The sequence below is a fragment of the Myodes glareolus genome, chromosome 26 (genome assembly GCF_982192425.1).
Source record: "Myodes glareolus chromosome 26, mMyoGla1.1, whole genome shotgun sequence".
Lineage (NCBI taxonomy): Eukaryota > Metazoa > Chordata > Mammalia > Rodentia > Cricetidae > Myodes > Myodes glareolus.
In genome coordinates this window covers 7,438,682-7,457,563 of record NC_142051.1, presented here as the reverse complement: position 1 = coordinate 7,457,563, position 18,882 = coordinate 7,438,682, and the positions used below count along the sequence as shown (strand labels likewise).

The following is an 18,882-nucleotide window of genomic DNA, read 5'->3' as shown; positions in this document are numbered from 1 at the left end:
TCTCCTTCCACGCTATGTTGATGTTCCTTATTGCGCACCATGGCCTTCAAATCAATCACCAGGCCAGTTCATGAGTTTTATAAGAAACAAGAATTCTAAAGTTCCTTCACCCTGCACTCCTTTGTTCTCCAAAATTCCCAGTTTATGTTTCAATTTTTTTTTCTTGAAAAAACTCCATAGTTTCTGATATATTTTCTCTAGACACATAGCTTAAGTGTTTTCTGCAAAGTAGAACCATGCTCATGATACAATGGCAGTATCTACAACTAAGAGACCCCCCTCCCTCTCCAAACTCAGCTGTTCAGGAACTACATACTAGCATCTCTTTTGTAAGTCTATTTCTTCCAATCAAGCCTGCCCACGTAAATGAAAGCCTGGGGAAATGGTTGATCTCACTCACCCAGAGACATCTGAATATTTATTTAGTTTTAATAGCTATACACAAATACAGAGACCCATGCACACAGACCTCTTCCCAAAAATGCAACCTCAGAAGTTGTATTTCTAATCATATATTACTCATTCATCTGCATCATAGAGTTATAACAGTGAACTCATATGAAAAGAAATATAGATTAATATGCTGAAGTTTAAAAATATTTACTTTATCAATTACCTTCAATCCATCCCATATTACTGAGAGTATTATTCCTGGGGTTGGGGTTGTAGGCAACATTGTAGTTTGATAAAGGTTTAATAGTCTATTGTTACTAAATCCAAGATCCTAAGTCTACATTCTAATCTCAAATAATTCTAAGATACTTTAGTTAATCTAATCCAATCTATTTATTTTATTAAATTATGCTTTATAATTCAGTGTGGCTCTGTTATGTCTCTGACCTTCATTTTTATCATTTATAAAGCATGATTTCCACTTTGACTTTCATTCACACTTAACATTTATATTATAAAAATTACAAAAACCTGATCTCAACTTTATTGAGATCTTCAAGGTCTATTAATGACCTTGAAGAATAATCTATACAGCCAGTTCACGAAAAAGCAATTTCTCACATCCTTGACAATGGTCTCTTTGCTCTTACATTAAAACATTTCCCTAAACGTTACTTCTATTTATAGAATTATAATGGTCTCTTTGTAATTATTTAATCATCTTTAAATTTCCAAGTAATCTTCACTATTGTTACCACATTAATTTTATCATTAAAAATCCATGAGAAATGGTAGAGTATGGAATAGGTTTTCCATCTCAAAGGTGAAAAAAACACATGTCTAAGGAAGATTAAATGACTTTTCCTCAGTGAGTTAGAAACAGAACCAAGAGCCAATTCCAATTTTCCTTGCATGTGGCTTGTGTCTCAAGAGGCCTTAGTCATAGGCAGCTATTCTAGGTATACAAGCATCCAATTCTGCTTGCCTTGCTTCCTGTAGGGGTAGCACACAGGCAGTGCTTGTAGTTGCAACAATATTGGGCACTGAAACACAGAGGCTGTGCCAACACAGAGGTTGCTCTTGGAGCTTGTCAAATTCATACATTACTCCCAAGGAGAGTTGATTTATGACTCAGTCTTCAGGGGTTACCTGCATATCTGAACACATAAGGCCTTTTGATGCACATTATGAAGTCAACAGGAAGCGAATCCAGCATAAATAGAAACAATACCTCGTCACCAACTGATCATAATGTAACATTATTACAATTAAATTCTGAAGAATATCAATAAAAGCTTCAAGGAAAAGCTCTAAGAATAAATTTCACCATCTATTCACTCACTAGAGAAAGCAATTACCATTGTCATACCAGGAACTACTGGTCTACCAGACTCTACAGTGAATTTTTCCCACACAATCGATACAGCAGTGCTCTGAGGTCAGAAGAATTAGCATTTAGCAGATGAGGAAATGGAAGCAAACCTACAAACTGCCTGCCTCTGTTTCAGTTCTGCTGCTATAGTAGAAAGCAAATCAACGAGGCAAGAGTTTAATCTTAGCTCACAATTCCAGGTTACAGTCTTTAAAACAGGGAAATCAAGGCAGTAGGAACTTAAAAGGACCCCTTACATCACATACACAGTCAAGGGCAGAGAGAAATGCATCCTCGGCTAGCTTTCCATATTCATACAGTCCTGGGGCCCAAAACCAGGAAATGATGCCACCTTCTCTAGGACTGACCTTCCCACATCACTTAATGCAGTCAGGAAATTCTCTTACATACATGAGCACAAGCCAACTTGATCTAGACCAGAGGTTCTCAACCTATGGGTTGCAGCACCCTTAGGGTGACATATCAGATATCTACACTAGAATTCAAAACAGTAGCAAAATTATAGTTATGAAGTAGCAATACTAATAATTTTATGGGGTTCACAACATGCGAAACTGCATTAAAAGGTCACAGCATTGAGAAGATTGAGAACCACTGATCTAGACAATACTCCATTGAGGCTCTCCTCCCAGGCAATTCTAGGTTATTTGCAGTTGACAACACTAAACATCACATGGTCCAAGGTCAAACAGTAAGCAAATGATACAGATGAGATTGAATTTTCACAGTCTGGGTGCAGAATTGAGGCTTTAGCCAGTAGTCTCTACTGCCTCAACATTCACTGAGTGTCCTCTTCAGTTGAGGCTCTGAGGAGTTTTAAAACTGTGTGTCTTCTTTCATTATGGCATTGGGAACTGAACTTGCCATCTGATACAAATGGCATGATTCCATATGACGACACTCTGGTTTGAAACATTTGCTTGGGTGGAAAATGCTCTGCTACAGCCTCTTTGATATAGAGAATGGTGATGGCCATGTTTTCCCTTTTTACTTTCCTGCTGTCAAAGGAAAGGAAGACATGTCCAGATAGTATAAAATACTTGCTAGACAACCTCAAGGAGAGTTCAGCTAAACAGTGCTCTGGGGCATATTCCACAAATATCAAGTTTTATCTTTTGAAATGCCTCTGTCCTTCAAGAACATCTTGGTCATGTCCACAAAAAAAAGCAAAGTAAAAAGTTAGAAGTGAGATTTTTGTCGATTGATGTCTCAATAATGTTTCATATTTGCCAACCCAAATCCTATTTTACCAGAAAGACATAAGCATTCACATTCATAAATCAAATTTTATTCTGTCATCAAAAGCTTCAGCTTTGGGGAGACACTGGCTGAAAAGATGATAGAAAATTTGATACAGCTGTGTTTTATTGTATTATAACCTCCCTAGGTCATCCTATCGTTAAATACGTATGCCATTCTGGTAGACTAGTATTGAATTTTTTTTTCTTCTTTTACCTACTAATTTCAGTTCTTTTCACACTACTGTTACTAGGGTAACAGTTGATTATCATTGCACGCATGTGTTTCAGAAGATACGTATAGAAAGAAATGCATCCGTGTTTCTAAGCTGAACTCCACAATTCATGAGATTCATGGTTTAAGCTTGAATACCCAGTGCATTTTCAAAACAGTCAACCTTTCATCAAAATCTGTCCATAGGAATGCAAAGGAAGACAAGCACATCTAGCAAGTGCACTACCACTACATTTCCCTAATATTTTTCTCTCACCTTTGAACACTCCTTTTCCTCCCATAGTCTTCAACTCCAAGTACGCAGGAAAGCTTTTTGAGACCACAAAACCACTTCCCAATTATACGCTTAATACCTAAATACCTGACAGCTTATCTAATACTTGTTTAAATAATGAGCCCAATTATAACAACCATTAGCATTTTTCCATTTGCTTTTCTCTAATTGTAAGTATCGTACAAAGGTGGAGGCATAATACAAACGATGCTGAGCAGAGTCATGGAAAGTCCCAGAAGAGAGAAGAAAGGGTTTTGCCTCAATTACTAATACTGCATTGTAAAGGTGCTTGCCAAAACCTGAGAACACTGTTTGAAAGTGTGTCTACACAGTTTTCATACAAAGGAAAATTTTACTCCCAAAAGCAGGGGAATAAAGAATGGTTAGGGAAGACGCATGCTCTGGTAGCATTTTCTGTTCTGTTGATTTTTCTTTACTAATTAGCTTCCTAATTCCTCACGCATGAATGGTCACAACATTCACTCCTAAAGGAAGAATGACAAAGAAGCAGTAGAGATATCTGCTGTATACATAAATTACAGAAACTTTAGGAAACAATTGGAAACCCGTTGGAGAATTTATGAGTGAATTTCAAAGTAAGTATTTGATTTAAAAATATGTGTGAGAGAGAAAAACTTACAGTAACAACATGGCATCAGTTCAAGCATTTTCCAAGTTTTTCCTAGAACAGCAATGGCTCCTTCATGCCACATCAACCAAAATGCAGTCCCTCTGGTAAACTGAATGAACAGAATACTGAAGTCAGATTAAAATGCTAAAAGAAAAACACATTCTGTATATAAATGTATATCAATAAAAAATGTAGAGCAATATAATATCAGATGATGCCCTAACTATATAGTGGCTAGGAGTGACAGGTGACAAGCCACGGGCAGGAGTTCAATGTCAGTTGAAGTGACATTGGACTGAGATCTAGGCAGGAACAAGTTGGTAAAGAAAAGCCCAAGGGCAAGAGCTTCAGCACAGAAAACAAATGAGAACTTCCTGAAGCAGGTATGCGCTCTGGATGCTAAAGGGATAGAAAGAAAGTCAGAGGCCAGGGATGCTGACTGACTGTCATTGTTCTTTTCCTGTTGCTGTGACAGAACACCATGACCAAGGCAACTAAGAAGAGAAAGCCATCTAATTTGGCTTACAGCTTCAGAGGGTTAGAGACCATGATGGTGAATGAACTAACTATTGAAAGCTCACACCTGGATCCACAATCACAAGGCAGAGAGAAATTCACAGAGAACAGAGCAAGTGACTCAACTCCTCCAACAATGCCACATCTCCCAATCCTTTCCAAACAGCTTTAACAACTGGGGATCAAGTATTCAAATATATGATCTTATTGGGGGATGGGGCATTCTTATGGAACCACACTGATGTGGCATAGCCTACAAGAAAAGAGACAGTAAGTTATTGTAGCCCTTGGAAGAAGTGTGAATCTCTTCAAAGGGCAATGTGAAATCCTTGAGGATTTTTGAGGAAGCGGTCTAATTTGTAAAACTTTATTTAGGATTGTGTTGAGAAATGAGTCATATCAGGGCAAGGATTGAAGCAGAGTCATGAGGGGCTATAGCAACCACACAGAATAGAGCTGATGGGGGGCAGGAATTGATGATCACAGACAATGAATACATTCAACATATATTTTGTTGCCAAAGGTAGCAAATCTAGTTGCTTTGATTATGGGTAGAGTCATTCATGTTTCCATGGGTCAGAACTGATTTCTTTTTTGTTCCTATATTTTGTAAAGTTAAGAGTTGTCTTTATTCTCACAGTATCCTATTTTGGACAATAAATCATACAGTTGTCCTAGCTTTGCGAATTAAAGGGGGGAAAATCAAGAATGATTCCTCATCTTGAGTATGTAAAATTTCTGATATTGATGTTTTCAAGCCTTACGATGTTAAACAGTATTTTTAACAAAGGAAAAAAATCATTAGAACTTTGTATTCCAGGTGTTTAAATGATTCATTACATTATTCTTCTATGCCCCTCTCTCTCTCTCTCTCTCTCTCTCTCTCTCTCTCCCTATGTATATACATACATATCCAAAGCCCTCTAGAAAAATAAATAAAGCAACTTAAAATGGCCAATGAAATAATAGTTAAAGTAACTGCTCAAAAACAAATTTAAAAAAAGGAAATCTCAGGAAGCAGCAATGGGCATAACAGTAACACTTGATAATCACAGTCTTATACTTTGACAGACACAAAGAGAACAAAACTGAGTCTTGGATCTAGCAAAGCCATGGAAGAATAAATATATATCCTGGAGCCCACAGCCTGGGACAGTTGAACAACTAATTGAGTAAAAGACTCACGGAATGACACCATACAAGGATCGCTTGTACCATAGCAAGCAATGAAGATCTTAAAGTTGAATCAAAACCTCTTGTGATGCAGTAAGCCCATCTATTTTTGTAAATAAAAAATTGCCTGGGGATGGTCAGTGGATATGATCTGAACAAAGAAGTAAGGACATTAGCTGTGTCTCAACAGACGAGTTACTGTACTCACCCGCTACCCATAATTTCTAAGGTATTTTAAGTCTTGGCTTTGCGGCCCATCTACATACCATGACTTACAATATTACCCTAAATACAAGAATTGTAGCAGAGCCCAAAGAATCTATGCTGATTTTTTAATTCCAGTAATTGGTTTTGCCAGTTGATGCTTTATGATGAGCCAAGCAGGATCTGAAAAACAGCAGGACTTGATTGAGATCTAAATTCAACTATGAGAGAAGGAGAGAGAGAATGTATCCCTTCAGGCCAACTGAATCCATGTTTGTCAACTTGGTCCAATCATTTAAACACATATATTTCATAGAAGTATCTAAATAAACTTTGAAACAGCAAAGCTAAAGAAAACAATTTCTGAAGTTGGTGAATTGAGGGGGGCTTAGGTGAAACTCACTGTCTTCCATGTTCTCACGATCAACAGTTGCTAGTAACATACCTAGCTTTTGTTCAAGCAAAGATCATCCATTTGCCACCATCCCTTTGTTAATCACAGGAATTTCCACAGATTCATCAACACTCACTCTATTGCAGCTGGTATTCTAAATGGAGCTGGATAATATTTAGATGCCATCTTTGATGAGTTACATGCCTCCTGACCACCAGTGATCAGAAGACTGCCTGAACTGGGGCCCGCAGACAGCTGCCTTCAGGTTATTGCAATGACTGCTCATTTTACTCCGCATTAGTTTCTCTTCATTTCAAGTCACACTCAGGGCTTTTGCAAAGGATTAAATTCAACATGATTTTTAAACAGTTTCTAACCTTTAGTCCAGTAGGGTTAAACTCTCAGGGACTTTCTTCGAGAATTTCAATTAATGGACAGAATTGGGAAACTTTTTCTGCAAATAAATGACACGCTATGTAGAAAATGTAGCAAATCTCCTGACTCATTTATACATCCATAATCCAATAAAAAAATTTCAAACTCTACCACATATCAAAGTTATACTGCAAAATCAAACATAATGTGTTTCGACGCTGTAAAAATAGAAGCGAGCTTTTTATGGTCTGAATAGCGAGGTCTCTACACAAAACAGTTGGCTTCACTCTGAGCAGTCTGCTGATTTGGAAAGAAAAAGAACTTGCTCAAGACGGTGAGGTTTTCCTTTGGCAGTGGAGGAGGAAGAGCTGGGAATTGAAATCGTCACTACCAGGTAATGATGGAGCCCCCGAGACAATGGGAGAGCCTATCTATCCTTTCTATCCTTTTTCTTTCCTAAAATCATTTATGGATTCTCTTTTGATTCTTGCAGACATAAAAAAATATTTTTCTAAGGAGTTTATACTCTCCACTCCAAAATTCGTTTTCCAAGGGAAGTATTCTCAGGTAGATCAAGATGAATGAGCAAGTCTATCTCTCCTTTGGATGTTTAGTCTTTTCTAGGAATCTATAATTCCTGTTAGAGTTGTTCATAAATCTTTCAGAAGGTAGTTATTTTGGACCAAAATGAATTTTCTAAAAAGTAAAACTGTACAGCTCTGACAATGCTGGATTTTTTAACATGAATCTACATGTTTGCACCTGTTACTCATTCACTTGCCTTATTCAAACAATTTTAAAAAATAATATATGCTAAAATTATATAACAAATCAATTGAGTATCATTAAGTGCTTGATAGCACTTTTCTCAAAACAGATGTATTATTTTCTTATCTCAGGTGTTAAGATAAAGGCTTGTCCTGAAGTCCAAGCCCAAATTCCTCTTCTCTTCTTCCAAGAGGTCCTCTGCAAGTATTTCCATTCATGGTGAGTTATTTTTCTCCAAACAACCATACAGACTTTATGCTAATATTTCTATTTTAATTCAGGGCAATAAATTCTAATAGGCATTAACATCATCTTTACAGAGGTTGGCACTAATTTTGAACACAATAGATACATGGTGTACTAAATATTAAATTATCAATATTTGCCTTCCTCTTTAATATAGTTTGTATGCTAACATCAGTCCCTGAACATCAATTCTATATTGTCTCTCCAGATATAGGTCTTATTTGGGGTTTTTCATTTTTGTTTGGTGTTTGCCTGTCTATTTGATTATTGTTTGTTTGCTTGCTTGTTTGTTAGGCTATGTGTCAAGACCAGGGCCTGACATTTGCTAAGCCAACACTCTACCTTCAAGCTTCATTCTGAACCCAGGCCTTATATATTTTATGCAATAAAACTTCTCTGTAATAAAGACAGCAAAAAAAGGAGACGGGTTATTAAGCAACCCTTGAAGATAGTCCTGAGGCAGAAACCTACTTCTCTGACCCAGTATTTTAGGTCTTGTGTGGTTATTTTTCAGCATTGACTGTAGATCACGGCACCAGTGCTATTATCTAAAGGTGTTAGTTTAACTATTGTACCCGGATGACCCCACACTTATCAATTCACCCCAAAATTTATCAAACCAAGGGTAAAAGTGCAAGCTCAATCACAACAGTATCACTAGCTATCTCAGACCAACTCTAGCAACGAGATTTCAAAACTCCTTTCCAAGATTTGCTATTAAGCATTTTTAATGAGTTTCCAAAAAAGTAAAGCATTCTAACAACTGTTGACCAAGCATCACATTAAGTGACAGATTGCTCAGATTGCTTTCAGCTCATCCTTCTTTGGTGAGATACTGAACAACAATACTGAACCCTTTGAACAGGACAAATGGTACCCACCTATTTGTGTCTGTGCCCATATGTGCTAACGTTCTTTTTATTAATATGAATACACTGTCTGTACTTCTAACTACAATCAACTCCAATTGTTGCGGCATCCACCCATGCATGTATCCAGTCCTTTCCGTTCCATATCAGAGCCTGTCCCCCTAGGAATCATTATATAATTCCTATAGTACACAATATGCTATGGTTTCTCTTTATTTAAAAAAAAATAATGATAAAGTTCTCCATTTCATTCCCACCAAAACTTCACCTTTGTCTTCGCTCTTCTCAGCATTCCTCCTTAAAAGGGCCATTTAAGCTTCCACATTCTATTTCTTATGTCTCGTGTTCCTAATCAAGCCTTTACCTACTCCATCAACCACTCCTAACAGGACCACAAATAACTTCTTTTTCTATAAACCCCATGCTCAGTTCTTGGCCTTCATATGACTTGACAAGAGTAGTCCAAACTTCAAGCACCTTTCTCCCTTAACTTCATGTCTACACTGTCTTGGTCTCCTTGCTCATTTTTGATCTCCTCCCTAATTTGTAACAGCCCAAATGTCTAGAACAGAACCTGGGACATGGTACTCCTACAATACTGATTTCTTAAACAGATGAATTGACCTCATTAACAAATGCAGAAAGATCCATTAAGATAAATTGGGAGATGGACCCGAGGCAGGTAGTATGATTTTCTGATGTAGCTACCCATAAATGAACAAGGCAGTATAATTTGTTTACATCATTTGAGAGAAACAACCCTTGTAAATCATAACCCTTAAAAATCTCATATAATATTAGAACCATTATAAAACATAAATAATGATCATTATTTTTCAAATAATAGCTTCCAGTCAAATTTATCAATGGAGTTCATATATTAAATAAAAGCTATGGTTTGTCAGTCTTCTCTTTGTAATCAAATATGGGTAGTCTTGCTAAGCATATATTATAGATGATACTGGACAACTTTGTTCTTTGGATCTAAAGGAGATAGTTCATATATAAGAGTTTCTCCTCATAGCATATATATTTCTTTCTTCCTCTGACTCACTTAATTTTACGTCTGGTTAGAAGTATAATCATCTACAATATTATACCACTAGGAAAATATTATCTGTTTTTATACAACATTTTTCAGGACCGTGTTTTAGTGGAAAAACAATAATTGAACGTGTTTACATGGTTTTATCCTAAGCCATTCTTGTATATATTTATTGGGTTTTCCAGGTAGTGTGAATGACAGAATGGAAGTTTTCAGAAGTATAATTATGATAATAAATGTTTAATGGCAAGGTAAAGGAAGAATGAAAATAGATTGCATATCTGTTTTCTTTTACCAGAGAGAATTTCCATGTTCAAATGAAGTTCAACTTCAAGATCACTATGCATTTTGAAAGAAAAGAATCAAGAAGACTCCCTCAGGGGTCTGTAACTCATAAATAATAACCACTAGAAAGTAAGTATATGTTCAAATGGTTCTACTCAAAGTAACTACCATGCAATACCGCACCACGCCCCAGCATTGGGGCCATATGCACAGAACAATTTTGGACATTTGCCTTAAAAAAAAAAAATACAACACTGGAACTTTTATCACCCTCTATTTTCGCCAGAAAGCTACATGTTCATACTCTGTAGATGAAACTTTTTTAAAGAGCCAAAATTATTCAGTGTCAAGTTCAGTAAATCAGGTGAACGGTAAAGTTGAGTAATACCATCTTGAGTCTAAAATAAGCTTTAACTGCAAAATAAAAAGGCAGATGTCCTTGTAACGATCGTCAAGCGGCTCTGGAGGCAGAGCCAAGCACGGGGCTTTAAAGGCGTTATTGAGCCACAGCGGTGGAGCGGGATACAGCAGCCTCCAGCAGCCACTGCGGCAAAGGTTTTCAACCGCTTTGATTATAAATTCAGGCAACTTTTTCCCGAGAAAACCCCCTCCAGTGGATATTCGGCGTCCTTAGGTACTTAAGACGCTATGAGCCAACTCTCTCTGTCCTTTCCAGGGTTACGCTTCCAAGCTTTACAAAAATACAGAAATAATCATTTTAAAAACTGCATTGACTAGGGAAGCTTTTAACTTCATTTAGAAATAATTTCAGAAAGTAATTAATATACATTTGAAATGTTCAAACGTACATATCGCATAGGAAGGACACCACAAATACGAATCTTAATTTTAATGAGAATTGTGAATTATAATTGTGTACTTGGTTAATAGTGAATGCTTATTTGCTCCCGGTAAATGCTCTAATGATATTATGCATATTAAGTCATTCCGTCTTTATTCTAAAAACTTTGAAAGGTAAAATCTATTATTAACGTCATTTTATAAATGGAGGAGACAAAGCAGAGAAATTCAGAGACTACCAAAAGTCGCCAAACTTGGTAGGCAGGAAGCTCGAAGAACTCAACTCTGACCAACTGACCCAGAACAGCTAGGGAAGCGCTTGCCTTAAGTGATAATATTACACTAGTATGTCCTAGCAAGTTTGAAGGTCACGGGGAAGGGTCCCTTCCTCCTCATCAGATTCCACCACTGCTGCCTACGTCCCTGCTAATACACCAACTTTAGACAGGGAAAAATGTCCCAAGTCCCCTTCCTAGGAACTGCGGTATGCAAAACAAAGGAGACCTGCAGGCAAAGGCATGCACTGTCTCTTTACTTAAGAAGTGATCTAAATATTCATTTCCTTTCTTCTTCACCTTCATATGTTACTTCATTCCTTGTTTTATTATTCTTTATCTTTCTTTTTATTCAACTATTGGTTTTCCTAAAAGAGAAAAAGAAAGGTGTAGAGTTGGGAAGGTGGGGAAGTAGGAGGAGCTGGGAGAAGTGGGGGAGGGGAAGCTGTTATCAGAATATGTTGTACATACAAAAAAAAAGGTTAATTTCAATTTAAAAAGCCAATCTAAATGGGCCTGCCAATCACCTGAACAGGAAATCTCAGGAAATCTGTATTCCAGAGACTTTTGGGGAAGCAGTCTACCTATATTGGAAACCAGAAAGGGTAGACCACAACAGCCCTCAGGTCACTGCCCCCTCTCACATGGAGAATGCTTTCCTTCACAATGGTCCTTTAGGTCACTGGCTGCTCAGCCCTGAGGCTGCCTCATGGTGATCTGTAATAAACTCTGCCTATGTTTGACACTGCGCTCTATGTCTCAGCTGAACTCATTCAGTAGCAGTCAGAATGACCAGGACACCAAGAAACAACCAGAGTTAGATCCTGTTAGCAGTAGAGAAGGTGTGTCAGAACAAGAGGAGTAAATAGCTAGACATCAGCAATTGGGAAATTTTTGTTTTGAGACAGGGTCTCACTCATTATGTAGGCCACGATGGCCTCAAACTCACAGAGATTTGCCTGCCTCTGCCTCCCAAGTGCTTGAGTCAAAGGTGTGCACTACCATATCTGCCCTTAACTGGGACTCTGTACAGCCCAACTCGTCAGCTAGACCTAGAAATTCTGTCACAGTGACAGAGATGTTGGGTAGACTGAAGTTCTCTTTTAAAAGTCAAGCATTCATATACCATTGATAATGAAAAACACCAAAAGTGTATAAAAGGTATAGAGAAGTGAGAAGGCAAATGACATAGAATCAAAACACAAAAGCATATGAAATGATTAAGAAAACACGGACATACAGGATGTCACCCAGGCTGTGTGATTCTATTTATAAAAATGTGTGTGTTAGAGAGAGAACCAGGTGGGTAAGAGCCATTGCTGCCCAGCATGAGGACCTGACTTCAGATCTCTGGCACCCATGGGAAATGCCAGGTGTAGATGTTGCATACCTGTAACTTCAACATCGTCAGGGACAGGGAGGAAGATCAAAGGGTCATGACGGCCTGGAGCCCATCTCCAGATTTAGTGAGAGGCACTGTCTCAAGGGAGTGAGATGGGGAAATAAAGAGATGGTCACCTGGTGCCTCTCTGGCCTCTGCTCATGTATATAGACCTATGCACCTGTACACACACATGCACATACATTAAACACACATAGAACACACACACACACACACACACACACACGTGGAGAGAAACAAACAGGGAGAGAAAAAGAAAAGCATAGACTGAAGAATACAGAGACTTAAGAGATCCAGGCCAGTTTTAATGAACCTATCTACCCTATCCAACTTATTTTAAAGTGCTAGTGTATTGACTACTGTTGTGATTTAAGTCTGAAATACACTCCTCTAGCAGTATCATGGGATAGAACATGGTCTCCAGTTTTGCTATTCCAGAAAATTGTAACACCCATGGAAAACAGTACATAGGACACCGGAGATGGACTTTGAATGTTACACCCATCTCCAACTGTTGTCTCATTTTCTAACTCCTTGTCCTGCCAAGCTACTCCAAATGCCACACCCGTATCCTGTCCCCATGTCAGACTGGAATCCCCTGAAATCATCACCCACAGTAAATCCTTCCTTTCTTATGTTCTGCAAGGTGTTTGTCACAGTAAGAAAAGCCAGTATGGGTGTCCAGAATCATAAACCGCCATCGCACCTTGGTCCTTGTCTCCTTTAACCATCCCTGAAAATATGAAACTACCAAATTCTGTCTTTAAATTATTATATGGAAAAAAAGTCTAGCACATGCAACGCAGTCTCCGATATTTTAAAAATAGTAATGGGGCGTTTCAAACAAAACCGGTCCTCTCAGTGGAGCTGGCATCGAAACATGAACACAAAAGGCTTCGTTTGTCACTCAGGTGCAGTGAGCAAGCCTGTCTCCAGGCTGCTAAGCTGTATTGATTGCCCGGCCTCCTGAATATCACACCAACTCACTCAGGGGATGCGGAGCAGCAGGCACATGTGCCTGTACATGTCCTCATGGGGCACATGGCTGAAATCACACAGCTCCATGCCCCAGGTTGTAATGATGTTCGGTGGGCTGTTTGCACATATATCTGTCTGCGACTCCACTGCAAAATAGCTCATGTTTCCCACTCCCCTGATAGTTCTTATCTTTATAGACAGCTGTCCCAGCTGCTTCTGTTCCAATGATTCTCCTTCCATTTCTTCACTGATGGATCTAAGTGCATTTACTGAATAAGAATTATGCCCCAAGCACCATGTTAGGCACTATGAGAATGAAGCAGACACGCTCACTTTTTACATGGTACTTACAGTGCAAAAGGGAGAGAGACATTAACCAGACACATCTGTCCTTATAACTTACAGTACCACAATACTGCCACAGTGAAGGATTGAAGGAGCTCATTTGGACTCTGATTTCAAAGGCTTAAATGTCAAGGAGAGAAATAGGGAGGAAATGTACAGCGATGATACTCAAGACATAAGGTAAATCATGGGCGAAGGCCTGAAGCAAGGTGACCTTGACACAGAGGGAAAGGGAAAGAAGGCTATGGATGGTGATAATGAACATTGTCGTGGAGAGGTCGGGCGAGAAGTAGGAACCAGAGTAAGGCTTGTAGATGATCCTGAATAGTAGCTCCCACAGTTGACCAGGGCACACGCCACAGTCTGTTTGGTCATATCTTATATGAGTGCTCAGGCGGTTATACAAAAATAGAGTTCAAATGTGTCAAGAGTTGAAGACAGGAGGTCAATAACAGGCATGATATGTGAGCCCAGACTCTCCTCTTCCCTCCATTCATTTAGAGCCAGCTCACATTTTTGTACAGAAGTTCTGCTTAGCATCTCTCCTTCCAAGGGCTTCCGCTTTTCTGCTGGAAAACAGTTCTGCCTCTTCTCGGCCGTGTTCACTATTATCGTAAGCTGCTTTCTCATGAAAACTTAAACATGTCATTTCTGGGGTCTTGGGTGAGAGGCAGTCTTCTAGGGGCATTCTGTAGGTCAGACAAAGAGTCATACATCTTGAAAAGAACATCCACTCAGACAGCAAAGCGAAGTGACGGTTGGAGACTGAGGGTCACTGGTCCGGCGCCAGCAGCGGCCCGCAGCTGAAGGTCCCTGACAGAACATAACAGTTAGAGATCTGAGGTTGCCGCTGCCCAGAGAGTGAAAGCAGAGAGCTCCAGTCAAGAAGGAAGACCATGAGCACCCCTGAAGGTATATGTGAATATTAGCAAGTCTTTCTGTTTTCAGACTTTGCTGCCAAAGACCAAGACATTCACCTCTTCATAGATTCTTCTCAGGCACACCAATGAGAAGAGATAAAATGGATCTTTCACCTCTGAAATAGTTAAGCTTGGGCTGCACTGGCCATGTTCCCTGCAATGATACAAAATGCTCCCAAAATAAAAAAACCATAACAAAGTCGAAATGTGGGCAAGCAGGGCAAGATGGAGAGAGCGCTGCTATCGCTCATCCTTGCCCTGGTTCTGCATCTCCTCGTCCAGTACCAGAATCTATGCACTGTTCTTCAAGTTCCTTTATCTGATTACTCTTTCTGTCAGGCATTTAGCTGCAGTTCTGTATCCCTTGAATTACAACTGTTCCCATCTTTATAAAATAGCCTGACATGTTTAAAATCACCTCCTAATAGTCGTGACCTCATATCAGAATCATCAGACACCTAGAGATTCAAAACCAAACGGTGTATGATATTTTGACCAGATAGCATATACAATACGGCTAAGACTCAGAGACCTATGTATGTTTTGCTGCATTTAGTCCTAGTGGCAGAAATTAATGCCTAATTAGACACCTGTGGGAAGCTTATTAAATTATATCTACACATTAAATGTTACTTAATAAATCTAATAAACCATAAGATCACTTGAGGTTCCAAAGCAGATGGCATACTTTATATAAATTTAAGGGAATTAGATAGTGCAAAATCAAAAATTTTTAATCCAGTATGCATCAAAAGACTGGAAAAATTCCATGGTAGGAAGGGCCTTTCAAATGTGGTCAAGACGATAGGAGGGCAAACCCTGGGCAGTCACAAAATAGACCAACACTCTACCCAATCAATAGTGTGAGTCTCTAGAACATCCTCCAAATCAATATGATGTATAATAATGACAAGATCACCTAAGAGTAAATTTAAAGAAAAAAACAGCATATTGCAACACATCCCAAATCCATTATCTGAAGTGAAGTATATTAAAAGTGCATTTAACACCAGAATGTGATCACTCTACTTAACTCCAACAGCAATAGCAATAAATAAAATGTATCCCGAAAGTCATTACACTCCGGACATCTAACCAAGCTAGGGAAAAAATTTTTGAGATCCCAGAACATTCTGGAGCTTTATGACATACTAATGCCTACATGTTTTTTAGCAGTACCTAGATCATTCAAAACTTAAAACTGTGTTTTAATTGTGGCATTCAATAACCAGTTACTGTTGAAGTGAGAATTATACATCTATTTTTCAGTCAAAGAAATAAGCATGCAATGGTATTTTGTTGAGAATGTCGTGTTTTAGATAAATAAGATCTATCAAATAGATCTTTGAATCTTTTCTGCCATTGCAGGATATGCTCAATAAACCCAGGGACAACTTTGAAAGACAAGAGGCAAATAATACATTGAGAACCAGTAATGAACCAGGCTCTGAATGTCTCTTCTCAGTTCACATGAAGTCATCCCAGCCCCATGGCAACCCAGCAAGCTGAGAAATATGACCTCCACTTCACAGACCACTACCCTGAGAGTCAACCTTGAATAACTTGCCTGTATGACTCAAATGTAAAGAATGGACCTGTGCTACAGTGTAGCTAAAGACCTACATCCTCGTCATGTTATGCTGTCTCCCTTAGCTGCCAAATGCTTGCATTTAGACTGTGTTTTAGTCAATAAATTTCTTAAATTGGAATACAGGTGAGATATAAATAACCTTTTAAAATAGAAAATATTGAACATTTTTCCTTAAAGACATACTTTTCTTTGTTATCCCTGCAGGCCAAGCTTCTTACTATTCCATTTACTGTGGTTGTGTGTTATGTCTGACACAAACTCCACCTCAAAATAACTTCACACACACACACACACACACACACACACACACATACACACACACACACTCATATGAAGCAAGACCTACAAGTTTGTCCTTACAATCTTTTCTGGACAGACAATTTAAAAATGTTGTTTAATTACTATACATTTACTGAGAAGCATTAAAATTCTCAAATAACCCTCAAATTCAGTTCTCTGTATTAATAACAAGGCCTTTGAATGTCTTCATTCAGAAAGCCCTTGGTTTATTTCCTCATCTTCAGTATTATAAAGTATTGAAGTTTCAAAAAGAAGGACAGAGAACAAAAGCAAACAATAAAAAATTGCCTTCGCCAACATGAAAAGTTGCTGTGATTATACATCTATACAGTTTTCTGTGGGACTTCTAATACATTACCTAACTAGTAAATACAAGCTGTAGCTTTGATTTGTGAAGTACGCTGTAGTTTCAATCTCTTATCTATCCACCTGCAAGCATAATTTGAAAATATTATTTGTTAGAGATCCTTTTGCAACCTCTTATCTCATCCAGTTATCTAAAATCAACAGTGCTCGATCTTGTAAGAGTGAAGGTCATCCTCTGTGTCTCCTGGATGCACGGCTCTGCCTGAGACCAATGTGCAGAAAGTGACTCGGTTCTCAGGGCCGAGAAGCCCTGCCTATGTGACTGTATGCTGTATTCTTCGTTCCAAAGGTGTCAACCCCGTAGACTACAGTGGGAATGGTGCCTCAGGCAAACAGACAGCAAAACAAATACCTTAGATAATTTATTAAGAGAAAAAGCTTATTTTGTCTCATGGTGTCAGAGATCTCTCTCTATGACTGGTTAATTTGTGGGTGGGGTAGAGAACAAAACACATCACAACAGGAACACATGGTAAAATACAACAGCTCACCTACAGTCATGACACAAGAGAGGTAGGAGGAAGACAGTGTGGAGGAACTGTAATTCCCTCAAGGACATGTAGTCGGGGTTGAATGGTCTCTCCTTTGGCCTGCCTCTACAAGGTTCCACTAGCTCCCGATCCACAGGGCTGGGAACTAACCCTTTATCATACAGATTTTATGAAAACTATTCAATAGGCAAACTATTACATATAGACAGACACAGTCATCATGTATAGTTTGATTAGCAACTGTCCCTAGACTGAGAATCACTGCTTCTTTAAGCCCAAACACAACTCTGGTATCAAAGGAAAAGCGCGATAGACTATAATTGTACTCCAAGGCATAATTATATAAAGATCTCTTTCATTTCTTAAGTTTTTCACTGAATATTTATTGATTACCCATTCTAAGTATCGATGAAGTTTAGCATTAAACAAAAATATAGTGAAATAAATAAGAAAAAGCCCCTATCCTTAGTGCAGTGGTTCTCAATGCCCTAATGCTGCAACCCTTTAATACAGTCCCTCATATTTTGGTGACTCGCCAACCATAAAGCTATTTCCTTACTACTTTATAACTGTAGTTTTGCTATAAATCTTAATATAAATATTTGATATGCAGGTTATCTGATAGGCAGGCCCTCTGGGGTCATGACCCACAGGTTGAGAACCACTGCCTTAGTGGGCGAGATGGTTTAATGGGAAAAGGACTTGCTGCAAAAGCCTTTCTGAGTTAGATCCCAGGATCCCAAGGAGAGAATTAACTCCCTCAAGTTGTTCTTCTGACACCCGCGTGCACACCATGACATACACAGGCCCATACTTGCACACACATACATACACACAATAATAATAATAATAATAATAATAAATAATTTACTTTTATTATAAAAAACAAAGAGTCCTTTTCCTCAAGAAAGTCATAAAGGAAGGAGGAAAAGATCAACTGTAAAATGGGAAACATTAACAAAATAAGGACAAAATGCTCAGAGGGATTAGTTCTATCTGCATATGAGACAGAAAAAGAAGGGAAGATTTACAGAAAATCAAAAAGCAAAGCAGCAGGATGGAGGGTCTTGACGGGGCAGGAGGAGCTTGCTTGGCTGAGAAGTTCAACAAACTGCTGCTTGCTGCATAGTTAACCAGAAGTGCACGAGAGGAAATATTTCTGTACTCTCACTGCGTCCAGTACCACTTTGTCCATCTTGATTGTATTTCCTTTGGTTTTAAATTAAGTAATGAAAAACTATTCACCAAACTGGTATTTGGACAACAGCGATATCTCGGTCCAGATAGATCCTGCTGCTCTTTTTAAACTATGGCTCTAGGGACATTAAAACATCAGACACATTATCTTGACTTGTCAACAGTTTCGTGACCAGA

The 18,882-nt window shown here is 38.5% G+C and overlaps 1 protein-coding gene across 5 annotated transcripts in view; it reads right to left on the bottom strand.

The window, feature by feature from the left end:
• Positions 1 to 18,882, bottom strand: part of Tafa2 (TAFA chemokine like family member 2) — a 448,779-nt gene that overhangs the window by 339,171 nt on the left and 90,726 nt on the right. For 3 of the 5 annotated variants that reach the window (XR_014999804.2, XM_085683417.2, XM_085683416.2), the window contains exon 2: positions 4,174 to 4,273. The exons of the other annotated variants lie outside the window; for them this stretch is intronic. Coding sequence is in view for 2 of the 3 variants with exons in the window: in XM_085683417.2 (XP_085539543.1) it covers positions 4,174 to 4,184 (11 nt within the window). In the remaining variant the exon portion in view is untranslated. The remainder of the gene's footprint in view (positions 1 to 4,173; positions 4,274 to 18,882) is intronic. 5 annotated transcript variants of the gene reach the window in all.